The 10,413-nt window shown below is 43.8% G+C and overlaps 1 protein-coding gene across 1 annotated transcript; it reads right to left on the reverse strand.

Moving 5' to 3' along the window:
• Window positions 1-5,241: 5,241 nt before the first annotated feature.
• On the reverse strand, window positions 5,242-8,345 carry LOC128730034 (putative epidermal cell surface receptor). Its single transcript, XM_053823113.1, has 2 exons — window positions 5,602-8,345; window positions 5,242-5,275 (listed from the first exon to the last, which is right to left on the reverse strand). The coding sequence occupies exons 1-2, from the start codon at window positions 8,343-8,345 to the stop codon at window positions 5,242-5,244; spliced, it is 2,778 nt and encodes a 925-aa protein (XP_053679088.1).
• Window positions 8,346-10,413: the final 2,068 nt, after the last annotated feature.

Consider the following 10,413-nt stretch of genomic DNA (forward strand, 5'->3'; position numbering starts at 1 on the left):
TGGATATGGCAACAACGTTCCCAATCCAAAACCAGATAGCGAAGCTGCTATAAGTTAATACATGGGGTCATTTGGAAGCCCACAAACAAAAGTAAAAGGTTAAACCGTTTTTGAAACATTTGCTAAGGATTAAAATCACATTTATGTCGTCACAAGGACTTTTAATGGATATCGCAACATCGTTCCTAATTCAAAGCCAGATTGCGAGGCTTTTATTACTGAAATCATGGGATCATTTAGAAGCCAACAAACAAAAGTATTAGATTTAAAACCAACATGTAGATCAATCGATTTGATCGGATTGTTGAATGATCTTGGATTTAAAATCCAGTCTGCATGAAAACCTAATAGTTGCATTAGAACGTAGAACATTTTCATTCAATCTTAATTGAAATGTTCAAGACAGCAGAATTCAAATGTCATATCATTTCACCATCAGATCAATTAACTGTAATGATCGATAAATTCAGTAAGACATTTTATGAAATCGACGCACACAAACAAACTTAAACAATTTGGTGGTAATTTTATCAGAAACTAAGTCCGTGAACCATTTCTCAAACATTTGCTACTGATAAAAATCACATTTATATCGTCATAAGGACTTTTGATGGATATGGCAACACCGTTCCCAATCCAAAACCAGATAGCGAAGCTGCTATAAGTTAATACATGGGGTCATTTGGAAGCCCACCAACAAAAGTAAAAGGTTAAACCGTTTCTGAAGCATTTGCCATTCATTTAGAAGCCCACAAACAAAAGTAAAAGGTAAAACCGTTGCTGAAACATTTGCTAAGGATTAAAAGCACATTTATATCGTCACAAGGACTTTTAATGGATATCGCAACATCGTTCCTAATTCAAAGCCAGATAGCGAGGCTTTTATTACTGAAATCATGGGATCATTAAGAAGCCAACAAACAAAAGTATTATATTTAAAACCAACATGTAGATCAATCGATTTGATCGGATTGTTGAATGATCTTGAATTTAAAATCCAGTCTGCATGAAAATCTAATGCAACTAGCAACGTAGAACATTTTCATTCAATCTTAATTGAAATGTTCAAGACAGCAGAACTCAAATGTCATATCATTTCACCATCAGATCAATTAACTATAATGATCGATAAATTCAGTTAGACAGTTTATGAAACCGACGCACACAAACAAACTTAAACAGTTTGGTGTTAATTTAATCAGAAACTAAATCCGTGAACCATTTCTCAAACATTTGCTAATGATGAAAATCACATTTATATCCTCATAAGGACGTTTGATAGATATGGAAACACCGTTCCCAATCCAAAACCAGATAGCGAAGCTGCTATAAGTTAATACATGGGGTCATTTGGAAGCCCACAAACAAAAGTAAAAGGTTAAACCGTTTTTGAAACATTTGCTAAGGATTAAAATCACATTTATATCGTCACAAGGACTTTTAATGGATATCGCAACATCGTTCCTAATTCAAAGCCAGATAGCGAGGCTTTTATTACTGAAATCATGGGATCATTTAGAAGCCCACAAACAAAGGTTTTATATTAAAAACCAACATGTAGATCAATCGATTTGATCGGATTGTTGAATGGTCTTGGATTCAAAATCCAGTCTGCATGAAAATCTAATGCAACTAGCAACGTAGAACATTTTCATTCAATCTTAATTGAAATGTTCAAGACAGCAGAATTCAAATGTCATATCATTTCACCATCAGATCAATTAACTGTAATGATCGATAAATTCAGTAAGACATTTTATGAAATCGTCGCACACGTACAATCTTAAACAGTGTGGTTTTGATTTCATCAGAAACTAAATCCGTGAACCATTTCTCAAACATTTGCTACTGATTTAAATCACATTTATGTCGTCATAAGGACGTTTGATGAATATGGCAACAACGTTCCCAATCCAAAACCAGATAGCGAAGCTGCTGTAAGTTAATACATGGGGTCATTTGGAAGCCCACAAACAAAAGTAAAAGGTTAAACCGTTTTTGAAACATTTGCTAAGGATTAAAATCACATTTATGTCGTCACAAGGACTTTTAATGGATATCGCAACATCGTTCCTAATTCAAAGCCAGATAGCGAGGCTTTTATTACTGAAATCATGGGATCATTTAGAAGCCCACATACAAAAGTATAACATTTAAAACCAACATGTAGATCAATCGATTTGATCGGATTGTTGAATGATCTTGGATTTAAAATGCAGTCTGCGTGAAAATCTAATGCAACTAGCAACGTAGAACATTTTCATTCAATCTTAATTGAAATGTTCAAGACAGCAGAATTCAAATGTCATATCATTTCACGATCAGATCAATTAACTGTAATGATCGATAAATTCAGTAAGACATTTTATGAAATCGACGCACACGTACAAACTTAAACAATTTGGTGCTAATTTGATCAGAAACCTAATCCGTGAATCATTTTTCAAACATTTGCTAATGATTTAAATCACATTTATGTCGTCATAAGGACGTTTGATGAATATGGAAACAACGTTCCCAATCCAAAACCAGATAGCGAAGCTGCTATAAGTTAATACATGGGGTCATTTGGAAGCCCACCAACAAAAGTAAAAGGTTAAACCGTTTCTGAAGCATTTGCCATTCAGTTAGAAGCCAATAAACAAAAGTAAAAGGTAAAACCGTTGCTGAAACATTTGCTAAAGATTAAAAGCTTATTTATATCGTCACAAGGACTTTTAATGGATATCGCAACATCGTTCCTAATTCAAAGCCAGATTGCGAGGCTTTTATTACTGAAATCATGGGATCATTTAGAAGCCCACAAACGAAGGTTTATTATTTAAAACCAACATGTAGATCAATCGATTTGATCGGATTGTTGAATGATCTTGGATTAAAAATATAGTCTGCATGAAAATCTAATGCAACTAGCAACGTAGAACATTTTCATTCAATCTTAATTGAATTGTTCAAGACAGCAGAATTCAAATGTCATATCATTTCATTATCAGATCAATTAACTGTAATGATCGATAAATTCAGTAAGACATTTTATGAAATGGACGCACACGTACAAACTTAAACAATTTGGTGTTAATTTTATCAGAAACTAAATCCGTGAACCATTTCTCAAACATTTGCTAATGATTTAAATCACATTTATGTCGTCATAAGGACGTTTGATGAATATGGCAACAACGTTCCCAATCCAAAACCAGATAGCGAAGCTGCTATAAGTTAATACATGGGGTCATTTGGAAGCCCACAAACAAAAGTAAAAGGTTAAACCGTTTTTGAAACATTTGCTAAGGATAAAAATCACATTTATATCGTCACAAGGACTTTTAATGGATATCGCAACATCGTTCCTAATTCAAAGTCAGATTGCGAGGCTTTTATAACTGAAATCATGGGATCATTTAGAAGCCCACAAACAAAGGTTTAATATTTAAAACCAACATATAGATCAATCGATTTGATCGGATTGTTGAATGATCTTGGATTAAAAATATAGTTTGCATGAAAATCTAATGCAACTAGTAACGTAGAACATTTTCATTCAATGTTAATTGAAATGTTCAAGACAGCAGAATTCAAATGTCATATCATTTCATTATCAGATCAATTAACTGTAATGACCGATAAATTCAGTAAGACATTTTATGAAATGGACGCACACGTACAAACTTAAACAATTTGGTGTTAATTTGATCAGAAACCTAATCCGTGAATCATTTTTCAAACATTTGCTAATGATTTAAATCACATTTATGTCATCATAAGGACGTTTGATGAATATGGCAACACCGTTCCCAATCCAAAACCAGATAGCGAAGCTACTATAAGTTAATACATGGGGTCATTTGGAAGCCCACAAACAAAAGTAAAAGGTAAAACCGTTGCTGAAACATTTGCCATTCAGTTAGAAGCCCACAAACAAAAGTAAAAGGTAAAACCGTTGCTGAAACATTTGCTTAGGATTAAAAGCACATTTATATCGTCACAAGGACTTTTAATGGATATCGCAACATCGTTCCAAATTCAAAGCCAGATAGCGAGGCTTTTATAACTGAAATCATGGGATCATTTAGAAGCCCACAAACAAAGGTTTTATATTTAAAACCGACATGTAGATCAATCGAATTGATCGGATTGTTGAATGATCTTGGATTTAAAATCCAGTCTGCATGAAAATCTAATGCAACTAGCAACGTAGAACATTTTCATTCAATCTTAATTGAAATGTTCAAGACAGCAGAATTCAAATGTCATATCATTTCACTATCAGATCAATTAACTGTGATGATCGATAAATTCAGTAAGACATTTTATGAAATCGACACACACGTACAAACTTAAACAGTTTGGTGTTATTTTCAACAGAAACTATATCCATGAACCATTTCTCAAACATTTGCTAATGATACAAATCACATTTATGTCGTCATGAGGACTTTTGATGGATATGGCAACACCGTTCCCAATCCAAAACCAGATAGCGAAGCTTCTATAACTCAATACATGGGGTCATTTAGAAACCCACAAACAAAAGTAAAAGGTTAAACCATTTCAGAAGCATTTGCCATTCATTAAGAAGCCCACAAAAACAAAAGTAAAAGGTTAAACCATTTCTGAAACACTTACTAAGGATAGAAATCACATTTATATCATAAAAGGACTTTTAATGGATATCGCAACATCGTTCCTAATCCAAAGCCAGAAAGCGAGGCTTTTATAACTAAAATCATGGGATCTGTTGGAGTTCGGCTCCAACTTAAAGTTCGTAATAATAAATTCTACTGACGTGTTCTTTTAACTGATTCCACTAACACTTTATTCAAGTTAATTCGGTTGGGTCGTTCTTTAAACGCGCGCGGTGCGATGGTGCGATGGTGCGATGGTGCGATGGTGCGATGGTGTTAAAACAATTCACGTCTTCTCTCTGGCGTTTTTCCGTTGAAAACCGTTCAAATCCAATGGCCTCCTCGCGATGGCCGTTTTTTACCGCGTCATCTCTGCGATGTTTCCCTGTCCCTTCGGTAACGGCACTCTTATCCTGTCTCCTACCTGTCAGTGCCGTTACGTCAGGTAAACAAACAAACACGCGCCGAATTGTCTGTAACATTCTCCCACCCGGTACTTTGCTCGGATGGGCAATTTACCCTGTTTCAAGTGCGCAATCTGTTCGATAAACAATTCGGCAGCACTCCCTATCGCCTTATCAGTCCGTCTACTTTGGTAAGCTTGGTTGTACCGTGCCTATCCTCGGTCTACTTCCGTACTTCCAACACCGCTATTTTTGTTGCAGGTCGTTCCATCAATCCGCTAGCGGTCTGCACAGTTGCTCGCCTTACCTGTCCGTCGGCGGCTCTGACGACAGCCACTACTCTTCCCTTAGTGAGCGGTCCTGTCGTGGTCTTTTTCCCGTTTCTTCTGTGCATACAATTATTCGAAAACCGAATAACGTATCCAACAGATCTGAGCAGCCTGTTCCAATTAGAGAATCGGTCGATCTGAATAAGTGATTTAGTGCTGGAATGATGCAGGAGGTTGCGGCGTAGTTCTTCCGTCGTATCATGCGGTAGCGTCGATGAAGTTGGCCATTCCTTTTCCGTCTGCCATAGAAAGCTCGGTCCTTTGATGTACTTGTCCTCAGGGTAGGGCACACCCAACCAGCTCACCTCGACGCTGGTGGCTTTGATCTTGCTGGCGTTCACCACCATCTCGAATCCGTACACGTCGATCCGCTCGGCGGTGGTGATCGGTAGCATGTCACCAGCCCGCACCTCTTCACCGTGACCCGGAAACGGTATGAAGAAAATGCCCACCTCGTAACGCGTTTGTGGCTGCAAACCCTCCACGGTGTATTCACTCAACGCCCGGTGGATGAGTGGGGTCGCATGGTACACGACACTGTCGATCTCACGGTACCGTAGCTGTATACCGTCCACGTAATCGAGCTCCTCATCATCCAGCTTGCGCCATGCGATCTTCGCCCAAGTCGCGTTCACCTCGGCAGCTCGCAGCTCCGGATCCTGGATGATCTCCTTGAGAAAGTTCGTTGGGTGGCTCATGTGCGGGAAGTGTCCGGAACCGATCGCGGGTGGTGGCGTGATCACACGATCCGAGGGCGTACGGACGGTGTAGATCTGACTAGACGGTTGCGAGTTGACGTCTCGCAGGATAAGCGTGATCTTCACGCGATACTCCGTGTTGGCGTTCAGTCCTGGCAGCTCGAACTCGAGCTGTGGTGTCGCGATCAGATCGTCCGGTGGTGCGAACACCTGCGATTGCCATGTGGCGGTGTCGTTGTTGCGAGTGCGCGTGTATCGCAGCTCAACGCGACCATGCAGTCCCACGTACACCTGCGGCACGAGGAAAATGACACGCACAGTGTTCGCATCGATCGCGTCCAGGGGGAGCACTTTCAGGTCGACTTGCAGTCCGGAGAACGCTAGCCCACCAGCGGGTGTGCCGGCACCGTACTGGTTGTAGTTGATGCCGTTGCCCGTCGATGGTTGCGATCCAACCGGCCCAAAGGGCGGCCCATTCGGGAGGCTCTGGCCATGCAACAATGGAGGTCCTTGCGGTGGCAGATTCGGATCCTGCCCGTGGATGTGCTGCAGCAGCTGCTCGATGCGGATGTTGGGCGGTAAACTACCCGGTCCGTTTGGTCCCAGCACGTTCAACAGCTGCTTATCGAGCGCACTCGCCTGATGCTGGCCAGGATGTAGTCCCGGCTGACCGGGTGCCGTCGGAACGGGTTGTCCGGCCGGTTGGACGCCTGCCGAAGCCGGGTGCAGATACAGGTGAAAATCAGCACCGTAGTGGGGCTTGATTTCCGGCCCATAGTACCCGGGCGGACCGGGACGTTGCACACCGAGCGTGGCCGGTTTCATCGCGTCCTCGTAGCTGCCGTAATCGTACTTGCCATCGTCCAGCTCGGGCTCCTCAGGTTGGGCGCCACCGAAGATGTTGTTGAAGTGATCCTTCTTACCGGCGTCCTCCTTGGTGTACTTTTTGTGGGGTTTGTCCTGCGGTACCTTCGGTGGTTTTCCGTCCACCGTCGGGTAGAAGGGCGTCGGTTCCTTCCCGGGCGCGTCCGGTGGGGGTTTCGCGTCCGTGCGAGGCGGTTTCGTTGGCAGGAATTGCCCGATCGTGCCCGGCATAAGCAGCGGCTTCAACACGTCGCTGCCGCTGGCCAGACCGTTATCGGTGTTGACACTGCAAGTCCAGTGCTGGCAGCATTCTTCACCCGGAATCGGCATCAACCGGGCGTTCCGTGGGCTACACGGTAGATGAGAAGGTGGCGTCGCTGGCACGGCAGGACACGCCGGTCGACATTCGACGATGCCGGTATCACAGTAACAGTGCTGCTCGCAACCCGTCAAATTGCTCGGTATATCCGACCAGTTATCGAAGAACTGACCCTTATACTCGCACGTCCCATTGTCGATGCAACGCATCCGCTCCGGGCAACAGCGGGGTGCGATCGCACGGAATGTGGCCGGATCCGGACCCCACTTGAGGCAGTGCGGATCCAGCACGTCCAACCCAAACTCAGACGGGCACTCGATCTTGGCACAGTGCACACCAGCCTCCGTACACAGACACAGCGCGTTGCACTCGTCGTGGAACTGATCATTCAGCTGGTACGTGCGGCCTTTGAACTCACATCCGGTGGACCGGTGGTCAGCTTCCGGTCCGGGTGTTTTTCCATCCCGTTCCGGCACCACCGTCGTCGAAGGTGACGATGAAGATGAAGCCGGTGCCATCATCATCATCACACCGCTGCTCTGCTCGTGGTCGTCCAGCGTGACATCGCAGAACTCGCGCTTACAGCAAGGATCGTGTGGGTCAGGCAGGACGACGCACTGTTCTGGGCGGGTCGAGTTAAGTGGAGCACAGCGTGGAGCACACTCCATCTCACCATCGCTGTTGCAGGTACAGATCTGCTCGCAACCGATCTCCATCCGTTCGTTGATGTCGTACGAGCGGTTCTTGTAGATGCAGCTCGTCACGATCGCCTTGGCGGTGGTCGGTTCCTCCGAGACGGGCGTCGGTTCGACACGTCCATCGGTGAACCGCTCTGAAGGGCAGATTAGCGTGGCACAGCACTCGTCCGTTTTGGAGGGATTCTCGTAGCAACCGGCTGCCAGAGCCGTTTTGCCGCGTTTCACGAATGGCCGGCCGCAACGGGCCTCGCAGCGCCATTTGCCGTCCTCCTCGCAGTGGCACCGTTCGTCGCAACCCTTGTCCACGGTGGCGTTGGTACGTGATGGCGGGTGAGTCCTTCTCTGGTGATCCGTTGCTTCGAAGGATTGGATCAAGCGGTTTTGCTCCCGAAGATGCTCGATCTCCATGTCTTACAGGGCACGCCGAAGATCACGTTCACCCTGGGAGGGTACGGTTGTCCTTCTCCCAGTGGTACCACGCCGTTCTGCTTCGCTGTGCTGAACCGATGACGGGCCGACTTGCGCGTCGTAGCGCAAAGAGTCGGTAAACGCAAAGGCCGGTGGCGGCGACGCGTTAACAGCTTCACGCTCTGTATCGGTATTGTATGGCGTCCTTAGCGTCGATCTTCCTGACGGGCCGGCTTGCACGTCGTAACGAAGGAAATCTGGAAACGCAATGGCCGGTCGCGACGATGCGCTCCCAGGTTCACGGTCGGTGCCGCCGACGTAAGGCGTCCCAAGCGTCGATCTCCGCGGCAGGGTGGCGGCCGAAGGAAATGTCACTTCTTCGACGGTTCCTGTGCGGATGCACGGGGATATCGCGCCTACACGTTGCTCGTTCAGCGACACTCCGAGCCCTCTCGACACGCTTGGGCTCAACTGAGCGATCTGCGCGGTCAGCCTGACGAAGCTTTCGTTCGCTTCCCTGGCTTGCTGTACCAACTCCTGAATCGAAACAGTGTCTTCCACTAGCTGAACTGCGGAAAGTTGTCGCACTGTGGAATTCGCGGTGGGGTTTGGTACATCGTTTTCGCGATTCATTCTCAGTCTGGTGTTCACCGATTCACAAGTAGAAAGCGAGTGAATTTTTTTAAAATGTTGGAGTTCGGCTCCAACTTAAAGTTCGTAATAATAAATTCTACTGACGTGTTCTTTTAACTGATTCCACTAACACTTTATTCAAGTTAATTCGGTTGGGTCGTTCTTTAAACGCGCGCGGTGCGATGGTGCGATGGTGCGATGGTGTTAAAACAATTCACGTCTTCTCTTTGGCGTTTTTCCGTTGAAAACCGTTCAAATCCAATGGCCTCCTCGCGATGGCCGTTTTTTACCGCGTCATCTCTGCGATGTTTCCCTGTCCCTTCGGTAACGGCACTCTTATCCTGTCTCCTACCTGTCAGTGCCGTTACGTCAGGTAAACAAACAAACACGCGCCGAATTGTCTGTAACAGGATCATTTAGAAGCCCACAAACAAAAGTATTAGATTTAAAACCAACATGTAGATCAATCGATTTGATCGGATTGTTGAATGTTCTTGGATTTAAAATCCAGTCTGCGTGAAAATCTAATGCAACTAGCAACGTAGAACATTTTCATTCAATCTTAATTGAAATGTTCAAGACAGCAGAACTCAAATGTCATATCATTTCACCATCAGATCAATTAACTATAATGATCGATAAATTCAGTTAGACAGTTTATGAAACCGACGCACACAAACAAACTTAAACAGTTTGGTGTTAATTTAATCAGAAACTAAATCCGTGAACCATTTCTCAAACATTTGCTAATGATGAAAATCACATTTATATCCTCATAAGGACGTTTGATAGATATGGAAACACCGTTCCCAATCCAAAACCAGATAGCGAAGCTGCTATAAGTTAATACATGGGGTCATTTGGAAGCCCACAAACAAAAGTAAAAGGTTAAACCGTTTTTGAAACATTTGCTAAGGATTAAAATCACATTTATATCGTCACAAGGACTTTTAATGGATATCGCAACATCGTTCCTAATTCAAAGCCAGATAGCGAGGCTTTTATTACTGAAATCATGGGATCATTTAGAAGCCCACAAACAAAGGTTTAATATTTAAAACCAACATGTAGATCAATCGATTTGATCGGATTGTTGAATGGTCTTGGATTCAAAATCCAGTGAACGTTCGCGTAAGTTTCGGATCACTTTATCAATAATTTCGCTGCTAGTGGTGTCGAAAGGCAAAGATAGCAAAGAGAGGCCATTCCTTTAATTTTCTTAGTTTTTATACAATTTTTGAGTGCCACTCACGGGAGTGGCAACTCACTATTCACTCAAATCATCACTCGCTGGACTGTCAAACAAATAACTCCTTAACGAAACCAATTGTTCGTTAAGGTTGAACATCTTGGGCGAACATCCAGTCTGCATGAAAATCTAATGCAACTAGCAACGTAGAACATTTTCATTCAATCTTAATTGAAATGTTTAAGC

Source organism: Anopheles nili, unplaced genomic scaffold (genome assembly GCF_943737925.1).
Source record: "Anopheles nili unplaced genomic scaffold, idAnoNiliSN_F5_01 scaffold_11, whole genome shotgun sequence".
Classification (NCBI taxonomy): domain Eukaryota; kingdom Metazoa; phylum Arthropoda; class Insecta; order Diptera; family Culicidae; genus Anopheles; species Anopheles nili.